Source organism: Gorilla gorilla, chromosome 2 (genome assembly GCF_029281585.2).
Source record: "Gorilla gorilla gorilla isolate KB3781 chromosome 2, NHGRI_mGorGor1-v2.1_pri, whole genome shotgun sequence".
Classification (NCBI taxonomy): Eukaryota; Metazoa; Chordata; class Mammalia; order Primates; family Hominidae; genus Gorilla; species Gorilla gorilla.
The window spans coordinates 123,040,687-123,063,325 of NC_086017.1; the positions used below are offsets into that span (position 1 = coordinate 123,040,687).

The window sequence follows — 22,639 nt, forward strand, 5'->3', positions numbered from 1 at the left end:
GTAAAATGTGGCTTTATTTCTGGGTTTTAAAATTCTGTTCCATTGATGTAGGTGTATATTTGTATACCAGTTTCATGCTGTTTTGATTACTATATCTTTATAGGATAATTTGAAGTTAGGTGATGTGATTCCCCCAGCTTTGTTCTTTTTGCTTAGGATTGCTTTGGATATTTGAGCTCTTTTTTGGTTCCATATGAATTTTAGGATAGTTTTTTTCCAATTCTGTGAAAATCAGGGCATTTTGATAGATATTGCTTTCAATCTATAGATTGCTTTGGGCAATGTGGTCATTTCAACAGTACTAATTCTTCTGATCCATGAGCATAGGATGTTTTTCATTTGTTTGTGTCATCTAAAATTTCTTTCCATAAATGGTATTGGGAAAATTTGATTGATTTATGCAAAACAATAATACTGGACCCTTTATCTCTCACCACATTAAAAAAAAGTCAACTCAACATGGATTAAAGAGTTAAACATTAGATCCCAAACTATAAACATGCTGGAAGAAAACCTAGAGAAAAGTCTTCTGGACATTGGTGTAGGCAAATAATTCATGACTAAAACCTCAAAAGCACAGGCAACAAGAACAAAAATAGACAAATGGAACATAATTGAACTAAATAGCTTCTGTACCACAAAAATAAATAAATAATCAAGTGAACAGGCAACCTATTCACTGGGAGAAACAAAAACCCTGCAGAATGGGAGAATATATTTGCAAACTATGTGTCTGACAATGGACCAATGTCCAGAATTTACAAGAAACTCAAATAGCCTTTCTGACTAGTGTAAGGTGGTATCTCATTGTAGTTTTCATGTGCATTTTTCTGATGATTAATGATTTTGAACATTGTTTATATACCTGTTGGCCATTTGTATGTCTTCTTTTGAGAAATGTTTATTCAGGTCCTTTGCTTATTTTTAATTGTATTATTTATTTTCTTGCTGTTGAGCTTTTGAGTTCCTTATATATTTTAGATACAAACCCATTATCAGATGTATGATTTACACATATTTTATTTTTTATAAGATAAAATATAGAAAACAAATTACTAACAATTATTTGACCGTTTTAGATAAATATATGCCTCTATAAATATGTTATTTGAGGGGAGCAAACTTTTTAGGCAAAAATAAAATGCTTATGCTAAAAGTGAACAGATCATTGGTTACTAAGAATAAAACTTCTATGAATAGTCAAAAACAAGTTTTGTGTACATTGGATTTTATTTCTCTTGGGTCAGTATCTTTTTTTGTGTGGTATAGGACATATATATTTAACTTTTGTAAGCAACTGACAAACTGTTTCAGACCACAACCACTGTTCAAATTAAAACTCTGTTTCAGAAGTTGTTTCAACATTTTACACTCTCATCAGCCATGTATGAAAATTTCAGCTGGGCATGGTGGCTCATGCCTGTAATCTTAGCACTTTGGGAGGCTGAGGTGGGCTGAGCACCTGAGGTCAGGAGTTGGAGACCAGCCTAGCCAACATGGTGAAATGCCATCTCTACTAAAAATACAAAAATTATCTGGGCATGGTGGCACGTGACTGTAATCCTAGCTACTCGGGAGGCTGAGGCAGGAGAATCACTTGAACCCGGGAGGCGGAGGTTGCAGTGAGCTGAGATTGGGAGCCATTGCACTCCAGCCTGGGCAACAGAGTGAGACTCTGTCAGAAAAAAAAAAGAAAAGAAAAGAAAAGAAAATTTTAGTTGCTCCACGTCCTTGCCAATACCTGTTATTCAGTGTTTTTATTTTTAGGCAATGTAGTAGGTGTGTATTGACGTACCACTGTGGGTTTAATTTGCATGTTTCTGGCAGCTAATGACGGTGAACATCTTCATGTGTTTATTGGCCATTTGTATATTCTTTGTAAAGTGTCTGTTCACATTCTTTGCCCAGTTTTTAATTCAGTAGTTTGTCTTCTTATTTTTGAATTGTTAAGAGTTATCTATAGATTCTATTATCAAATCCTTTTCTTGGGGAACTTTTGAAAAATCCCTAAGCCCATGACTCATATTTTTCCCTGAGCCTGATGCTCATATTTTTTGTGATGTCTTTTGAAGAGCAGAAGATTTTTAATTTTGGTGACATCCAATTTATCAATATTTCGTTTTATGGTTAGTACTTAAAAAAATCCTGGCTAAGAAATCTTTGCCTACCTTAAGTTCTCCTATGTTTTCTTCTATAATTTATATAGTTCTGTCTTTCATGTTAAAGTATATGATCATGCCACATTACATTTTGGGCCTAGTACATGGGGATCAAGGTTCATTGCTTCTGCATGGATGTTCAGTGTTTTCAGGATTATTTGTTGAAAATATTGTAATTTTTCCATTGAGATAATTTGATCCTTTGTCAAAAATCTATTGACTATGTATGTGTGGATTTATTTATGGATTCTCTTTTCTGTTGTATTGATCTCTACATCTTAACCTAAAGCCAACATCATGTGGCCTTAATTACACAGGATGTATGCCTTTAAATCAGGTAGTGTAAATCATCTAACTTTTTTATATTTGTTTTGCCTAGTATAGGTCCTTGCATTTTCATATATATTCTACAAAAAGAGTCTGTGGAGAGTTTGATTGAGGTTGTATTAAATCTATAGATCAATTTATGAAGAATGGATATCTTAATAATATTATGGGCTCTAATCCACAAATACGGTGTACTTCTCCATTTATTTAATCTTTTTTCAGTTATCTAGGAAATATTCTATGGTTTTCATTGTAGAGTTATTCCACGTATTTCATTAACTTTATCCCTTTTATATTTTGATTATTTTTTAAAAAGAATTAAAAATTTTATTTCCAGTTGTTTGTTACTAGTATATGAAAACACAATTAATTTTTGGAATTTGGACTTGTATTTTACCATCTTACTAAATTCATTATAAATTCTAGTTATTTTTGGTAGAATCTTAAAAATGTAGATATCATGCCATCTTGCAGAGACAATTTTAGTGCTTTCTTTGTAATTTTTATGTCAGTTTATTTCTTTTTCTAGCCCTATTGTACTAGTTAACAACTCCAATATAATACTGAATGGAAGTGGTGAGAGTGGACATTCTTGTCTTGCTCTCATTCTTACCGTCTTAGTTTTTCATCACTAGATGTGACGTTAGCTGTAAATTTATAATAAATGCCCCTTATTGAGTTCAGGAAGTTGCATTCTATTCTGAGTTTTTGGAGATTTTTTAAAAGAATGTTACATTTTGTAAAATTCTCTTTGTTCTATATCTACTTGAATATCATATAAATTTTCTGTTTTTTTCTTATAATGTGTTGAATCACAATGGTTGATTTTCAAATGTCGAATCAATCTTATATTCCTAAAATAAAGCTAATTTATTTAGTTTTGATGTCTAATCGTTTTAATATATTCCTGGATTCAACTTGCTAGTATCTTATTAATGATTTTTTTGTGTCCACATTAATGTGGGATTATTGGTCTGTAATTTTCTTTTGCTGAAATGTTTTTTCAAGGTTTAGTATTTGTTTGCACTGGCCCCATAAAATGCACTGGAAAGCTTTTTTTCCTCCTTTGTTTCCTGACAAAGTCTGTGTAAGATTCATATTATTTCTTCCTGAAATATTTGATAAAACTCATCAGTAAAACCATCTGGCATGGAGTTGTTTTTGTGGGAAGGATACAAATTCCAAAAATCTCAGTATGTATAGGACTATTAAAAAGTTCTAGTCCTTAAGTAAATTTTGACGTGTGTGCTTTTTAAAATTTTTTCATTTAGGTTTAGGGATAGAAGTGCAGGTTTGTTATATAGGTAAATTACATTTCGCAGGGATCTTGTGTACAGATCATTTTATCACCCAGGTAATAAGCATAATGGTACATGATATGTAGTTTTTTGATCCTTACCTTCCTCCCTACACTCCACTCTCAAGTAGGCTCTGGTGTATCTTGCTCCCTTTTTTGTGTCCATATGTACTTGATGTTTAGCTCCCATTTATAAGTGAGAACATGCAGTATTTGCTTTTCTGTTCCTGTGTTAGTTTTGCTAAGGATAATAGTGTCCACCTCCATCTATGTTGCTGCAAAGGACATGATCTCATTCTTTTCTATGGCTGCATAGTATTCCATGGTGTGTATGTACCACATTTTCTTTATCCAGTCTACTGTTGATGGGCATTTAGGTTGATTCCATGTCTTTGCTGTTGTGAATAGTGCTGCAGAGAACATACACATACATGTGTCTTTATAGTAGAATGATTTATATTCCTTTCTGTATATACCCAATAACAAAATTGTTGGGTTGAATGGTAATTCTGTTTTAAGTTCTCTTAGAAATTGCCAACATTCTTTCCACAATGGCTGAACTAATTTACATTCCCATCAGTAGGATATAAGCATTCCCTTTTCTCCACAGCCTTGCCAGCATCTGTTACTTTTTGACTTTTTAATGATAGTCTTTCTGACTGGTGTGAGATGGTATCTCATTGTGTTTTGATTTGTATTTCAAATATAAATGGTTAGTGATCGTCAGAATTTTTTCATATGCTTGATGGCCATGTTTACATCTTCTTTAGAAAATTGTCTGTTCATATGGTTTGCCCACTTTTTAATGGGGTTGTTTGTGTTTTGCTTGTTAATTTGTTTAAGTTTCTTAGAGATTCTGGCTTATAAACCTTTGTCAGATGCATAGTTTGCAAGCATTGTCTTCCATTCTGTAAGTTGTTGCCCCTGGGGGCTCCACCTCCATGAAATGTGGAGCTGCTGTTACTGGTTAGCTGGAGGGGTGGGTTGTGTGTACTGTTGTCATGACCTTAGGATTTTTCTTGCTGGGGATCAGGGGGCCAAAAGCTCACAGGGAGGAAAGATTGGTCTTTCCTCTGTCTGCTAGCTGTGGCATATGGTAAGCTTGGGTGTAGCCCTCAGGCTCTTTGTTTCTTCCCCAGACTAAGGGCAGCAGGGATACAACTGTTACTGTGGCAGTGGCAGGAGCGGGGGTGTAGTTGTATGTCTCTAGGAGCCTCTCCCTGGGCAACCTCTGTGCCACTACCAGTGAGTATGCTCAGTTGTGGATGGAGCAACTGTTCTACTTTCATGAGCCGGGAGCCCTGCCTGGTGAAGAGTTGGGGTGGTGGTTCACCTCCGTATGGTGGCTGCCATGTGCTGGAGGTGCCAGCATAATGACTAGGCCCTTTGTTCCTTTCCAGTGTCAGGGCTGTAAGGGCTGAGCCACTGCAACTGTAGTAGCAGAGGGGTTGTGAGTTGACTCTATGATTTCCTCCTTGAAGAAATGCTGGGCTGTCTTTGATTGTGGTGATCAGGCAAGGGTTGGGTCATTGTGCTGGAGTCCCAGGCCAGGCAGCCCTGCCCAGTGAGGAAAAGTGAGGATCCAGATCTGCGTGGAGAACAGTCTGGCCACTTTTCTGTGAGCTGGTTGCTCTTTGCTGGGGGTCTGGACCAGCCTCTGGTCCCTACAGACTCTGGATCCTGGAGACAGCAAGGGCAAGGGCTGCAAGACAGCAAGGATAGCAACTCCCCTTCCCAAGGGAGTCCTGTCCAGGGAGTTGCAGAACTGCTACTGGCTCAATAGCCCTGACAAAGGGTGGCTGGAGGCCCAGGCCTGGAGGACTTGCCCAGTGAGGAGATGTGGGAACTAGCTCCATGTAACAGTCTGGCCACTTTTCCATAGGGCTGCTGCGGTATGCTGGTTGTCCGCTCCAGTCCCTAGTCACCTCGGACTTTCTAGTGCCTGAAGGTAACAATGAGTGGAGTGTGCGAAACAGCAGAGATGGTGGCCTGCCTCTCCCTCTGAGAGCTCTGCCCCAGGGAGGTATGAACCTATTGCCAGCCCGAACACACCTGTAGGAGGTAGCTGGAGAACCTGGTCAGGAGGTCCCACCCAGTGAAAAGGAATGGGATCAGAGACCCACTTAAAAATAACAGTCTGGCCATGTTTTCATAGAGCAGCTGTGCTAGCTGGAGGTCCACTCCAGCCTTCAGTTGCCTTGGACTCTTCAAAGCCCGAAGGCAAGAATAGCTAAGTTGACCAAACAGCAAAGATGGTGGTCCACCCTCCCTCTGGGAGCTCTGTAACAAGGAGGTTTGAAACTCAGTTGGCCAACACCAGCAGGGGTGATTGGAGGACCCCAGTTGGGAGATTCTGCCTAGTGAGGAGAAATGGGATTCGGGATGTGCATGAATAAGAAGTCTGACTGCTTCTCCATAGTACTGCTGAGCAGTGCTGAGGGACTGCTCTAGTCCCTCATTGCCACCGATTTGCTGGAGCCCTAAGGCAACAGTGGCTGAGGCTGTGAAACAGCAAAGGTGGTGGCCCGCCCGACTTGCTGGGAGCTCTTTCTCAGAGAGATGCAATGCTGCTACCCGTGGCTGGCTGGATTTCCAAGCCAGTGGGTCTTATCATGTGATGTACCACGGTCCTGCAGACCATCATTGGTCAGTCCCCTGGATTCAGTCCCTTTCTTAGGAGTAGGTATGGGGATCTAACCTCCTGCTGAGGGTTGCAGCTGCTTTTGCTGGGAGGCCTGGGTATCTAAGGCTCCTAGGGCTCCACATGTGCCTGAGTGGCTGCTCTGCCAAGACTCCACATAGCTCTGCATGTCAGACTGCAAACCCCAGTGGAGTGGGTCCTCCTGACTGGAGGGTTGCAAAGATCCATGGGAGAAGCATGGGTTCCTGGGGCTCCTCATTCACTCACTGCTCCCCTGAGCAGGGGAGGTTCCCCTGACTCGGTGTCACTCCCAGGTGGGTGGTCATCCTGCCTTACTTTTCTCCGTTCTCCGTGAATTGAGTTGTATCCTTGATTAGTCCCAATGTGTGTACCTGGATGTTTCAGTTGAAAGTGCTATGTTTACTTGTCCCTTCCATCCCTCTCTGTGAGAGCGGCGCACACCAGCTGCTTCTAGTCAGCCATGTTGGCCACCTCTCTCCAGAATCGATTTTTAACAACTGGTTTAAAGTCTTTGACCAATCTATAGTCTGGACAATCTCCATGATGGTTTTTACCGAATGCTTTACTCCTCACCTTTTATACTATAGATCACAATTTCATGCTTCTTTGCTTGTTTTGTAATTCATGGTTGCTCATGATAACACTACAGAGATTCTAGATTATTTTATCTTCCTCTGAAAATTGTTGATTTTTGTTATAGTAAGCAGTTCATTTACTATCTGATCACACTGAGCTTGTATAGGCTGGGTTTTACAATTTGCTTGAGTGAATCAGTAGAAAACCTCAGGTATCTAAGACAGTGTAACTTGTCTCCAAACTCTGTCTCCACCATGGATGCTGTCAGGGCTTGCTCCAAGGCTTTGTTAGGTCTTAGAATAAGAGCAAGCCTTCTTCTAGGTCATGATTCTTACTCCTAAGGCCTATTCTTTCTGGTCTCTCAGCTGTGGGCCTGAGATTTTAACAGATCTTTCCTTTCTGTTAGATATCTTGACTTCTTGACTTCTTGACTCCTGGTGTCTCTCTCTCTCTTTTTTTTTTTTTTTTTTTTTGTGACAGAGTCTTTCTCTGTCACCCAGGCTGGAGTGCAGTGGTGCGATCTCAGCTTACTGCAACCTCTGCCTCCTGGGTTCAAGTGATTCTCCTGCCTCAGCCTTCTAAGTAGTTGGGATTACAGGTGTGCGCCACTTTGCCCAGCTAATTTTTGTATTTTTATTGGAGCCAGGGTTTCACCATGTTGGCCAGGCTGGTCTCGAACTCCTGACCTCAGGTGATCCACCAGCCTCAACCTACCAAAGTGCTGAGATTACAGGCGTGACCCGCCACACCTTGCCTGACTCCTGGTATCTCTCTTCCTTTCTTAACAATCTGGTAAATCTAGTTGTGTCTCATCCTGGGCATTTGCAGCCTGTCTCTCAACCAAGGACTTGTAGAGAACCACCACACAGACTACTTGGGTCTTTCTCCGTGTAAGACTTTGTCTTACTTCCTGCTCTGCAGTTTCTAGCCAAGTTAGCTTCCACAACTTCTGATGTCTCATTTCTCAGCTTAGCAGGATCGCCATCTTCTGCTTGGATTCTTATTGCATCATGGTCAGGAAATGGTCCTAAGCAGAGGATCGGGGTGAATGTAGGGCTTACCTTGTGAGTTTCTCATCTCTTAGTTTTGGGTAACATAAGTTTACCTATATAACAAACCTGCACATGTACCCCTGTACCTAAAATAAAAGGATGAAAAAAATTTTTTTTCAAAAAAAAAACAAATTTAAATAGAAAAAAAATCACATTTGCCTCATATATTTTATTAAGTTTTAGGGTTTTTTTTTTATAGCAGATGTGCTGCTCTGTTACTAGTAACTTCATTATAGCCCAAAGCAGAAGGCTAGAGTGTTTTATGCAAATTCCAGGTATCATAAATATATAATTTTATTTTTAAATATTTTAATGATAGAGATATTTTAAATATATAACATATATGATTATATGCCAAAAATAAAAATATCATTTAGTATTCTGTTCACATTAAAATGTCATAAATTATCTCAAATAGGTCTCTTTATAATTGGTTTGTTCAAATTACAGCAATTGTATTTATTTGGTTATTATATCTCTTAAGTCCATTTTTAATAATTTTTCTTTGCCTTCTTCCCCTCTACCACTACATATTTTTTTTTTTTTTTTTTTGTAAACAGAGACAGAGTCTGGCTCTGTTACCAGTCTGGAGTGCAGTGGTGCAATCATGACTGACTGTAACTTTGGGTTCCTGGGCTCAAGCAATCCTCCCTTCTCAGCCTCCCAAGTAGCTGGATCTACAGGCATGTGTCACCATGCCTGGCTAATTTTTTTTTTTATTTTTTGCAGATATGTTGCAGGCCAGTCTCAAACTCCTGGCCTCAAGCAATCCTCCTGCCCCAGCCTCCCAAAGTTTTGGGATTACAGGTATAAGCCACCATGTCTGCTACTCCATTCACTTTTTATGCCATTGATTTGTTAAAGAAATCAGGTTATTGGCTACAGACTCTTCCACATTCTAAATTTAGCTGATTATTCCCTCTTGCTGTCAATTAACCTGTTTCTCTCCTTCCTGTATTTTCTGTAAACTGATTCAATCTATAGACTTGAAGAACTTCAGATTTTTTCTTGTGTGAGACTTCACGGGTGGTGCTAGCACTTCTGCTACATCACATCATGAGGTACATCATGCCTGGTTGTCCCATTTAGTGACACTAATATTGACCAATGTCCTTAGGTAGTATTTCCTTCATTATAACGTTTTCTATTAACATTCACTTAGTAGTTTTAGCACCAACTGAAGGTTGTTTCCTAGATCTATTATTTTATTAGCGATGGCACAATGGAGATTTTCTGATTCTCTCATTCTGCGTTCATTAGCTGAAATTCTATATAGAATTTTTCCCAATTAAAAAACTACTTTGAAAGAGTTCATAGAAGAAAGGGAAGATAAATGTTTACTTCTTTCTCTTAAAAAATCCATTTTCAAAGTAATAAAATGATATCCTAGCAACCTCAGTAGAAATTTTAAAAATTAGCATCATTATCAATGTATGGAACGTATGGGTTTTCACATATTTATGGAGTTTAATTATTTGCAGTCATTATTCTTTTTGAGTTCAAATTAAGCCAGTGGGAGCCCTTGGTACTGTGAGGATTTTGTTCTCAATCATGTGTAGGGAAACTTCCATGCACTTTGTCCAACTTTTATATTAATAGATTCTAGCCCTGTCTTTATCCCCTTTCTCATCTTTCAAATTATGGTATTGACAATTAACATATGTTAGCCAATTTCCCCATGAAAGAGCTTATATTGCCAGTTTTTCTGGATACATCTTTCTTTCTGTATGGTTGATTAACATTCATAAGCTATTTTGCCAGGGCTTTATACTAGATGAGTGTAATTTGGCAAGTTTTGTTCCTTTATAATTCCTAGTTTTTAAAAGTAAATTGTCAACTAGACAGTAAACTTATACTAAATACTAAAATAACCTTAAATCTGATATTATTTAACAAAATACAACAAAAGTCACAGGCGAAGTTTTTCTGACCTCCACTACAGTTTTGCAGGTGGCAGAATATTTCATAGGTTCATTAGTTAAGCAGTTTATCTCTCCTATTATTTCTCCACTGAGCATATAGTCTGTGTCAATTATCGGAAAATCTTTCTCCTTTGACTCCACCATTTGATCAATCCCTAAACCTGGCTTTGATTTTTCAAGCTGTTCAGGAACAAAGAAAGAGAAAAATACATATGCCAGTTAACTTGTATTACCAAAACTAATTTATGACTTTTTCCACTTTGGTTTGAACAATTCTAATATTTACATATTGTCTTGAGAATAAATATTTTATTTCTTTTTAAGTAAAATTATTAAATTAGCAATGATTTAGACAGAAAGCATTCTTAAATACTCTGATCTTTCTGATTCCTCCTACTCAGTTAATCTATACCCATTTTAGGATGGCTAAATCTCTAACTCAGATCAGCATAAGATGAATAACAATTTATATTATAATTGTCCATCGTGAAAGATAATTCTTTTGAAAGTTTCCTGTTATCTGTGAGAAAGTATGGCTTTAAAATGATGGATAGTGTTATCCATTGTGTCTGAACATGAAAATTTATCATTAGATGGTAGTCACTGTCCTAAAAAAGAAACTATGCAGTTCTTAACATGGAAAGCTACTAATTATCAATTTCATAAAGTTTTCTTTAAAAACTTATGATCACAAGTGCATTTATAAATAACTCTGCCTGGTCAGGCGCAGTGGCTCACGCCTGTAACCCCAGCACTTTGGGAGGCTGAGGCGGGCGGATCACCTGAGGTCAGGAGTTTGAGACCAGCCTGGCTAACATGGTGAAACCCCGTTTCCACTAAAAATACAAAAAATTACCAGGGTGTGGTGGTGCGTGCCTGTAATTCCAGCTACTTGGGAGGCTGAGGCAGGAGTATCACTTGAACCCAGGAGGTGGAGGCTACAGTGAGCCAAGATCATGCCATTGCACTCCAGCTTGGGCAACAAGAGAGAAACTCTGTCTCAAAACAAAAAAACAAAACAAAACAAAAACCTCTGCCTTACCTTTACCATGCCTGAAATAATGATATAGATTCCTTTGGGCTCCTCACCTTCTTCAAATATATCATTTCCACAATCAAATGTTACAACTTTGGCTTTTTCCTAAAAGATACCACCAAATACATAAACTATAAACAACATTTTAGGAGTGGTTGGGAATGTTAAAATTTGCATTTTTGTTATTTATTTATTTTTTTGATACGGAGTCTCGCTCTGTCACCCATACTGGAGTGCAGTGGTGCGATCTTGGCTCACTGCACCCTCCCCCTCCTGGGTTCAAGCCAAGGAGAATTGCTTGAGCCAATTCTCCTACCTCAGCCTCCTGAGTAGCTGGGATTACAGGTGCCCACGACCATGCCCAGCTAATTTTTGCATTTTTAGTAGATACGGGGTTTCACCACATTGGCCAGGCTGGTCTCAGACTCCTGACCTCAGGTTTTCCACCCACCTTGGCCTTCCAAAGTTCTTGGATTACAGGCGTGAGCCACCATACCCGGCCTAAAATTTGCATTTTTAAAAAAAGTTTTTACATTTAAAAAATTACTGTCATTTGATAATATCTGAAATATATTAGTAATAAGTTTGTAACAGAAAATAGAAATTATGAATAGTAAAGAGGAAGGTGGATCTTTGTGAATATATGCAATTTTAGATAGGGTATTTATACATGGATTAGAAAAGAAGTACTCTAGGAATGAGAATGTAATTAGGGGATAAAAATCTTTCATCTGGATGAAAAGTAATGGGAACAGATGTAGGCTAATGGCATGCATATGTCATACATACTCTTGCTCTAAACAGCTGATCAGGTAAATAAAATATTCATTTATTCAAAATGTTTAATCAGGTAGAAAAATATAATTGGTCTTTTGACATCAAATAGATATATAAAAAAGAATATTAGAACAAGTTAGATCCATTTATTTGCTCATTCCACAAACACTTAACTGAGCATCCACTATGCATTATGCAAGGTGCTAGGGGCTGGGTATTCAAAAGATAGATGAGATAAAAAATATAGTAGGAGGGAGACCTAAAGATAATTGTAATGTAATGTACTTAATGCTATAATAAAGGTACATATTGGATACAATGGCAGCAATATTGGTCCTCTGAAAACAATATAGTTCACAGGAAGGTCTTCTACTGGGGCATTTGGCCCCAAAACCTACTTCTCTGAGTACTCTGGTGGGGATGTTTCCAGAAAAGAAATAAGCAGGAAAAGTTTGAAAAAAAAAAGTGAAAAACAAGGGCATTTCAAGAAAAGTAAATAGCACCCACAGATGAATGGAATTAGAAAAACATGTAATGTGCATGGAACACCATGAGTGGTTCAGTATAAATAGAGTATAGAGGATATGTGACAATGGAAAACAGAAGACAAAGGTGAAGTAGGCAGGAAACAGATGGTAGAAACATTTTGCATATTATTCAAAAGGATTTTGATTTTATCCTATCAGAAATAAGGAACATTTAGAGAATATTAAACTAGAGAGTATCATGGTTAAATTCTTATTTTAAAAAAGATTATTTGTTAGTACATTAAAAATATTATTAATAGGAAATAAAAGTGTTACCTGAATGAAGTTTATATAGTCTTTGTTTTTATCTAGCCACGGAATATGATATAGAACTTCTTCAACAGTAAGAGGCCTGATAATAGATTGAGAATCAAGCACCTCTTTCTTTTTGGCCATGATTAACTAAAACATAAAATTTAAGAAAAGGGATGAACCAAACTGCTGTTCCCAGAATGTTTAAGGCAGACAGGTCTTTGTACTATTTCCTATTCTTGATCATTTGACATTTTTCTTCTTCCATGAACATTTTCAACCTCTCCTTATATCATGATTCTTTTTGTATCATCATTATTTTTATTTCTTCCCAACTTTTATTTTAGGTTCAGGTGATACATGTGCAGATTTGTTACATGGGTAAGTTGCATGTCACAGGGGTTTGGTTTACAGATTATTTTGTTACCCAGGGAATAAGTATGGTACCTCTTAGGTAGTTTTCCCTATGATCATTATTCTGAAGTCATAGATAAGCTTCTTAAAGTAAACCATTTTACTGAAGTATAGCAGATGTGAAAAAAAAGTGTACAAGTCATAAATGTTCACTCAAAGAATATTACAAAGTAAAAACATCTGTGTAACAACACCTAGATTAATAAAACATTTGCTTCACCCTAGAATCCTCCTTTATGTTCTCCTCTAATCATTACTTCTATCCAAATATAACTACTATACTTCTATCATCATTGTTTAGCTTTCTCTGGCTTTCAGCTTTATTGGCATGAAATGAAAGAATGTACTTGTGTCTGATTTCATTTGCTTAACATTTTGTTTCTGAGATTCATCGATGGTGTTGCAGAAAGCAAAAATTTATTCATTTTATTTTCATTGTTGTATAGTATTCGGTTGTATGGATACCACAGCTTTATTTATCTACTGTTGATTGACATTTAGATTGCTTCATTTGGGGTTTTTATGAGTAATGCCGCTACGAATATAGCGTACAGATGTACATATTTCTGTTGAGTATATGGTTATCTAATCCGATTGCTGGATCATAAAGTATGCATATGTTCAATTTTAATAGGTACTGCCAAATATTTTTTCAAAGCACTCACATCAATTTACACTTCTACTCTAGTGTTCTCGTTGTTCCATACTGTTGTCTACACTTGGTATTGTCAATTTAAAAAAAATGGTATGCTGGTGGTTGTGTATTGGTATTTCATTTGGGTTTTAATTTGCATCAAGCTTACGACAATGATATTTAGCACCTTTTCTTATGTGTATTAGCGATTTAAATATCTTCCGCTGCACAGTGCACTTTCAAATCTTTTGCCCATTAAAAAATGAACTTTCTGTCTTGTTCTTACTGATTTGTATATTCTGGATATGAGTTCTTCATTGGAAATATTTGTCTTGCAATTATCCTCTACCTTTTTGTGGACTTTTAGTTCTCTTAATTTTTTAATGAAGAAAAATTCTTAATTTTAATGTTATTAAAATCCAATTTGGTATCCTATTGAAGAAATCTTTGCCTATGCCAATATCATGAAAATTCTCTTATGTCACCTTCTAGAAGTTTATTGTTTTACCTTTAACAGTTATGTCTATAGTTTATCTGGAATTGATTTTTTGTGTATGGTATAAGATAAAGGTTCAGATTTATTAATTTAATAGTATAAGAACTCTACACAGAAAAAAAAACAAAAACAATTAAAACAAAATTAAAACCTAATTAAGTGAAGATATATCATGTGAGTAGATCAAGTCAATATCACAAAGTTATCAATTCTCCCTAGATTGATATACAAGATTAATGGAATCTCAATGGAAATTTCAGTAGGCCAACTTAGTAGAAATTTCCAAGCTGCCTTTAAAATTTATTTGAAAATACAAAATGTTAAAACTAGTCAAAATAGTCTTGAAGAAAACAACAAAGCTGGAAGACACACACAATCATGTATGAAAACTTAACAAGTTTCAGTAATCAAGACAATATGATTTGGTTTAATGATGGTTAAATAAAACAATGGAACAGAAAAAGAGTCCAGAAACTTATCCACACCTACACAGTCGCTTAAATAGTGACAAAGGCTCCAGCACAGTGCAATGGAGTAGGATGGTCTTTTTCATAAATTATGCTGGATCAATTGATTATTCATACAGAAAAAATGCTAACTTTAACCTAGCATTGTTATATAAGGCATTCTAAATGGCATTGCTTCTGTTCATTATTTCTGTTTTCTGCAAGATAAACTTTCTTTATGATCAGGTATATTGACCCTGCTTTCTAAGTTCAAAAGGTTTTTTACACACATCTCTTTCTATTTTGGGCTTTTTATAGTGTTATGTTTAAGAGCCTGAGTTCTGGGATCAGAATGCCTGGATTAAATTAACATCTCCAGACTTACTAGCTATCTGACCTTGGTGCAAGTTATTTAATCTCTCTGTGCTTCAGTTTTTTCTCTCATAAAATAGGGACAACAATAGTATCCACATGATAGATTGCTGTGAGAATCAAGTGAGTAAAGATTTATTTTAATCTTTCATTATTCTCCCTTCTGTTATTTTACCATGAGCTTTTGCAGGTTTTCATCTAGTGTTTATGTTTCTTCTTCATTGGAGATACTGCTTTTCACAGGTCTTCTCACCATGGTCAAATGAAATTACAGACTGGACCATTAAACTGTATAATAAGCATTAAACTAAAAATAACCTTCATTGAATGTGGTGAGTTGGTTTCAATTTGTACAAGGCACAGAGGCTTTGTGTGTTAATGATGTAACCAATAGAAGATCAAGCGAGACTGTGTCTTCAGGATTCTATTTTGATTACTTTCAAAAAAAATTGTGGCAACTGGGGGACTTGAGAAACCAGTCAAAATTTTTTAAAAAATTAGTTTACTAATTATATAAGTGATATATAAGAACACTTCCAAGTAAAAGTTTCAAGCATGATGAAAATACAAATAAAATAAATAGCTAAGGCTTCCTTCATTTTCCTTCTTTCCTTCTCATTTCTTCTTCCACATGGGGCAATATGAAAAGTTTTGCATATATTTGTCTAGATTATTTTTAATATATTACATAGATAGGTGTATCTACAGAAATTTTTAAAAATCTAAAATGACCATCTTATATATACAAAATCTTATAATTTTACAGGTTACCTTTTTCCTACTAATAGTGTATCTTGGTGAATTTTTTATATCAGTATACATAGATATTTAAAATTCTTGTTTATTTACATATAATGTTATTTATATGTTTCCATATATGTTTCCACATCTATTTACATATGTTTATTTACATATATGTTGCACTTGCACGGCTATACCACACTTGCATGGCCATACTACAATTTATATAACCATCTCCAACTTGATGGACATATAGGCTGTTTATAATATATGTTTGAACACATATCTTTGCTTATTCTAGAATAACTGTAGATTCCTACAGGTGTAATTGCTGGTTTAAAGGTATGCATTTTTAAAGTTTTGATTTTTTTATTATTATTATATTTTAAGTTCTAGGGTACATGTGCACAACGTGCAGGTTTGTTACATAGGTATACTTGTGCCGTGTTGGTTTGCTGCACCCATTAACTCGTCATTTACGTTAGGTATTTCTCCTAATGCTATCCCTCCCCCTTCCCCTCACCCCATGACAGGCCCTGGTGGGTGATGTTCCTCACCCTGTGTCCAAGTGTTCTCATTGTTCAATTCCCACCTATGAGTGAGAACATGCAGTGTTTGGTTTTCTATCCTTGCAATAGTTTGCTGAGAATGATGGTTTCCAGCTTCATCCATGTCCCTGCAAAGGACATGAACTCATCCTTTTTTATGGCTGCATAGTATTCCATGGTGTATATGTGCCACATTTTCTTAATCCAGTCTATAATTGATGGACATTTGGGTTGGTTCCAAGTCTTTGCTATTGTGAATAGTGTTGCAATGAACATACATGTGCATGTGTCTTTATAGCAGCATGATTTATAATCCTTTGGGTATATACCCAGTAATGGGATTGCTGGGTCAAATGATATTTCTTGTTCTAGATCCTTGAGGAATCATCACTGTCTTCCACAATGGTTGAACTAGTTTACACTCCCACCAACAGTGTAAAAGTGTTGCTATTTCTCCACATCCTCTCCAGCACCTGTTGTTTCCTGACTTTTTAATGATCGCCATTCTAACTGGTGTGAGATGGTATCTCATTGTGGTTTTGATTTTCATTTCTCTGATGACTAGTGATGATGAGCATTTTTTCATGTATCTGTTGGCTGCATAAATGTCTTCTTTTGAGAAGTGTCTGTTCATATCCTTTGCCCACTTTTTGATGGGGTTATTTGTTTTTTTCTTGTAAATTTGTTTGAGTTCTTTGTAGATTCTGGATATTAGCCCTTTGTCAGATGGGTAGATTGCAAAAATTTTCTCCCATTCTGTAAGTTGCCTGTTCACTCTGATGGTAGTTTCTTTTGCTGTGCAGAAGCTCTTTAGTTTAATTAGATTCCATTTGTCAATTTTGGCTTTTGTTGCCATTGCTTTTGGTGTTTTAGTCATGAAGTCCTTGCCCATGCCTATGTCCTTAATGGTATTGCCTAGGTTTTCTTCTAGAGTTTTTATGGTTTTAGGTCTAACATTTAAGTCTTTAATCCATCTTGAATTAATTTTTGTATAAGATGTAAGGAAGGGATCCAGTTTCAGCTTTCTACATATGGCCAGCCAGTTTTCCCAGCACCATTTATTAAATAGGGAATCCTTTCCCCATTGCTTGTTTTTCTCAGGTTTGTCAAAGATCAGATGGTTGTAGATGTGTAGTGTTATTTCTGAGGCCTCTGTTGTTCTGTTCCATTGGTGTATCTCTCTGTTTTGGTACCAGTACCATGCTGTTTTGGTTACTGTAGCCTTGTAGTATGGTTTGAAGTCAGGTAGCATGATGCCTCCAGCTTTGTTCTTTTGGCTTAGGATTGTCTTAGCAATGCAGGCTCTTTTTTGGTTCCATATGGACTTTAAAGTAATTTTTTTCCAATTCTGTGAAGAAAGTCATTGGTAGCTTGATGGGGATGGTATTGAATCTATTAATTACCTTGGGCAGTATGGCCATTTTCACGATATTGATTCTTTCTATCCATGAGCATGGAATGTTTTTCCATTTGTTTGTGTCCTCTTTTATTTTGTTGAGCAGTGGTTTGTAGTTCTCCTTGAAGAGGTCCTTCACATCCCTTGTAAGTTGGATTCCTAGGTATTTTATTCTCATTGTAGCAATTGTGAATGGGAGTTCTCCCACGATTTGGCTCTCTGTTTGTCTGTTATTGGTGTATAGGAATGCTTGTGATTTTTGCACATTGGTTTTGTATCCCGAGACTTTGCTGAAGCTGCTTATCAGCTTAAGGAGATTTTGGGCTGAGACAATGGGGTTTTCTAGATATACAATCATGTCATCTGCAAACAGGGAAAATTTGACTTCCTCTTTTCCTAATGGAATACCCTTTATGTCTTTCTCTTGACTGATTGCCCTGGCCAGAACTTCTAACACTATGTTGAATAGGAGTGGTGAGAGAGGGCATCCCTGTCTTGTGGCAGTTTTCAAAGGGAATGCTTCCATTTTTTGCCCCTTCAGTATGATAACTGGCTGTGGGTCTGTCATAAATAGCTCTTATTATTTTGAGATACATTCCATCAATACCTAGTTTATTGAGAGTTTTTAGCATGAATGGCCGTTGAATTTTCTAAATTGCCCTCCAGAATGGCTGTGCTGACTTACATTTTAGTCTACCATATTTAAGTCTATTTTCTCATAACCTAATTAGCATTGAACAATAACAGTTTTTGCCCATCATTGCTGATTTAATTGGCAAAAAAATTGTATCTTTAGTTTCATTTCTCTAGTTTCTATTTACTAAAGAAAATACTTCTATTCTTTGATTATTAGGGATGTCAAATATCTTTTCAAACATTCATTGTAAATTTTGTTTATATATCTGTGAAATACTTTTTAATACCCTTTTTTCACTTTCTCCAGGATTTTTTGCCCTTTTTAAATTGATTTCTATAAACTTTTTAGGAATTATTGCTATCAGTACTTTGTGTGTAATACATGTTACAAATGTTATTTTCCATGTTTGCTTTTAATCTCATTTTAATATATTTCAATATATAAAGTTTTAAATTTTATGCAGTAATTTTTACTTTTTTTAAACACACACACATACACACACACACACACACACACACATATATATATATGGCTTTGTAAGTGGTTTAGAAAAGCTTTCCTCACATCAAGAATATAGATATATTCTGTATTTCATTATAACATTTGTATAGTTGACTTTGTATCCTACAACTTTACTAAATTCAATTATCAATTCTAACAAGTTTTTGATGGTTTTCTCTATATCAGATCATGTCATCAGAAAATGGAGACAGTCTCACTTCTTTCTTTCCTATGAGGATGCTTTTTATTTCCTCTCATGCCTAACTGCTGTGGTCAGGACTTCCAGTACTGTGTTGAAAATAAGTGGGGAGAGAGGATGTTTCTTTTCTTCTCTTTGATTTTTCAACTTTTCCTCATTGAGGATGATGTGAGCAATGGGTTTATCATATTTGGCCTTTATTGCGTTGAGATACATTCTCTCTATGCCTAATCTATTGAGAGTTTTTATTATGATAGGGTGCTTAATTTTGTCAAATGCCTTTTGCCTTTTCTATATCAATTGGGAAAACCATATTATTTTATTCTTAATTTTGTTAATGTGGTGTATCACATTTATTGATTTGTGTATGTCAAACAGTCCTTGCATCTCAGAAATAAATCCCACTTTACCAATTGTGGTGAATGATTCTTTCAATGTGTTTTTGAATTCAGTTTGTTAATATTTTGTTGAGAATATTTGCAGGTATGTTCATCAGAAATATTGGTCTATAATTTTCTTGTCCTTACCTGGCTTTGATATCAGAATAATGATAGCCTCATAAAATGGGCTTGGAAGTATTCCTTCTTTGCTTTTTTGGAGGAGTTTGGCAATGTTAACTCATCATTGCATCTGGAAGTTTTTCTTTCTATATGGTGTGAGGTATGGATCTAATGTTATATTTTTTCATATGAATTTCAACTATCTCAGAATTATTTATTGAATAATCTATCATTTCTTCCTAATATGCAATGTCCCTTAATATTATATATTAGACTACCATGTGTATTTTTGTTTGCTATTGGACTCAAGTCTATTTCCTTGAATTTTTTTATTCTATTCTAATTCTTCACTATTTGATTATTATGGATTTATAGCATGTCTTAATATTTAGTAGAGCAAACATCCCTCTCACTGTTTTTTTCCATTTTTTTTTTTACTGTGGTAAAATACACGTAACATAAAAATTTATTCTTTTAACTATTTTAAATGGCTAAGGCTCCCTTCATTTTCACTGGTATTAAGTACATTCATACTGTTGCTTAACCATCACTACCATCCATCTCCAGAATTCTTTTCATCTTGCACAACTGAAACTCTATACCCATTAAACAATAATTCCCCATTTCAACTTCCCCAGCCCCTGGCAACTACAATGCCATCATTTCTCTATCTTTTGATTCTCTAAATACCTTATATAAATGCAATCACATAGTATTTGATTTTTGTGACTGGCTTATTTCAATTAGCACAAGTCATCAAGATTCATCTATATTGTAGTATATATCAGGATTTATCTTTTTAAGGTTAAATAAAATTCCATTGTATGTATATACCACATTTTGCTCATTCATTCATCTATTAATGGACACTTGGGTGGTGTCTGCCTTTTATTGTTTCTATTCTTTTTTTGTTTTTGTTTTTTTCTTTCTTTTTGGTCTGCTTGAGTTATTTCAGAAGACTTGTCTTCAAGTGCAGAAATTATTTTTTCTGCTTGGTTTAGTCTTTATTGAAGCTCTCAATTGTGTTTTTTATTTCATTCATTGAATTCCTCAGCTCTAGAATTTCTGTCTGGTTCTTTGTTAAACTTCTCACTTGAATCATGAATTGTTTTTCTGATTTGGTGTACTGTCCATCTGTATTCTCTTGTATCCTACTGTTTTCTTAACATGACTATTTTAAAATTTTTTTCTGGTATTTTGTGTATCTGTTAGTAGAGAGTTATTGTGTTCCCCTGGAAGTATCATATTTCCTTGCTTTTTCATGTTTGATGTGTCACTACACTAATTTCTATGCATCTGGTGGAACAATTGCCTCTTTGAATTTTATGAAGTAGGTTTCATAGGGAAAGACTTATTGGCATGAGTAGGTCTTGGGGTGTCGGTTGGGTAGAATGCATTGGCTTTGGATCTAGGTGGATGCAGTAGTGTAGTCTCCATGTAGTTTGTTCCAACTGGAATCCATACTCGTGAATTTTGCAAGTGTTTCAGTGGCCTAAGCTATGAGAGCATGTGGTGGTAATGCCATGGCTTTGCCAGGCATAGACTTGCCGGACTGCCTCTCAAGTTGGGGGCACATGCATGCACATGACATGTCAGCTAACCTGGGGTCTGGATCACTAGGGTTGGAGCCATGGGTCTGTTACTCTGGCCAGGGGCATGGGCATGCGACTATTTAGCTGGCTTGGAGGCAGGTCTGCCTAGGATTGGATGGGCTTTTTTTTCTGGTCTGGCATGTGGGCACAAGACTGCTTAGCTACATTGGGGGCATATCTTTCAGCAGAGGCTTGTGGGGCTGTTTCTCAGGCCCTTAGTTCAGGTGCAGGGCATTCAGCAGGCCAGAGGCATGTCTGTGTTGAGAAGGGTAACTTGGGGCTCTTTCTTGGTCACAGGATACAGGCACAAGGCTGCTTTGCTGGCTTAGGAATATGTCTGCTGGGGGTAGCCCATGGGGTTGTGTCTCAGGCTCTGGGTATGGGGATGGCATGGGGTCATTGGGCAGGCCAGGGGTATGTCCATATGGTTAATGGTGGGGACAGGGCTGTTTTTCAGGTCTTGGGTGGGGACACTTGTAGCTGCTCTGCTAGCCTGGGGGTGTGTTATCTACTTGCTGGCTTGTGGGCCTCTCCTGGTTGCAGGAGAGACACAGTGGTTAGGCCATTTCAACAGAGGTTTTGTCCTGAATGGGGCTGCAAGACTGTTTCTCTGGCTGGAATTGTGGGTGGTGGGGGTTGGTTTTCCTGCTATGTGGGACCAGAGCCACAGCTGATCCTAGGCCCCAGTTTCACACAACTGGGTTTGTGGCATTCAGTCATTCATGTGGGCTTGGTGGAATGAAGAGACAGTTCCAGGGCTGGAGGGGTGCAATAGCAACTGGTCCCATGAGCAGGGTACACTCCACAAATGGCTCTGGTGTCAAGATGGTGCCATGGTGCAGCAGCTTGGCTCACAGTAGATGGGTAGGGAGTGGGGCGTGCACACCTTATGATCCTAATCTGGAGTAATGCAGCTTCATGAATTCCCAGCAGCTCCCCAAATAATGTTGAGGTTTGGAAAGATTGTGCGATACTTCTGTAGGGAGGACTGCAGGTGCTTGTGGTGGCATTGGGGGCCGGTGGGAATCTTCTGCCTATCTTTTCCATGAAATGGGAAGTTATTTCTGACTCCAGGCCAATATGCGTGGGGGAGATGGGGCTGCAGAAGCAGGGTGACTCCATGTGACTTCCTGGGCTTTCCAATCACCACAGGTACTTCTTTACTCCCTGCCTGTGGTTTAGTTTTCTCCCCTCAACATTCCAGCCAAATCTTATTTTTTTAATTTGTTGCCTTGGTCCTTTCTTTTCAAGGGTGAAGGAAATGAGTACCAGGCACCTCTAGTGTGCCATCTTGCCTATGTCACTGTAAATTAATTGGCTTCTACATTTTAGTTATTGTGAATAATGTTGCTATGAATGTAGGTGTACAAATAACTCCTTGAGACTCCACTTTCAATTCTTTTGACTATATACCCAGAAAAGGAATTACTGGATCATATGGTAATTCTAATTTTAACTTTTTTGAGAAAGTGCCATACTGTTTCCCACAGAGGTTATATCATTTCACTTTTCCAACAACAGTGTACAAGGGTTCCAATTTCTCCACACCCTCACCGAAACAATGATATTTTCTTTT

At 37.0% G+C, this 22,639-nt stretch overlaps 1 protein-coding gene and 1 long non-coding RNA gene across 9 annotated transcripts in view; one reads left to right on the plus strand and one right to left on the minus strand.

The window, feature by feature from the left end:
* The window catches only part of SLC9C1 (solute carrier family 9 member C1), a 156,224-nt gene that overhangs the window by 34,227 nt on the left and 99,358 nt on the right, over window positions 1-22,639 (minus strand). For all 8 annotated transcript variants that reach the window (XM_055381594.2, XM_055381596.2, XM_055381592.2 and 5 more), the window contains 3 exons: window positions 12,612-12,737; window positions 11,038-11,136; window positions 10,005-10,175 (listed from right to left, as the gene is read on the minus strand). In XM_055381594.2, coding sequence (XP_055237569.2) covers window positions 10,005-10,175; window positions 11,038-11,136; window positions 12,612-12,737 — 396 coding nt within the window. The remainder of the gene's footprint in view (window positions 1-10,004; window positions 10,176-11,037; window positions 11,137-12,611; window positions 12,738-22,639) is intronic.
* LOC129532388 (uncharacterized) overlaps window positions 1-22,639 on the plus strand; it is a 62,878-nt gene that overhangs the window by 32,756 nt on the left and 7,483 nt on the right. The gene's annotated exons all lie outside the window — the stretch shown is intronic.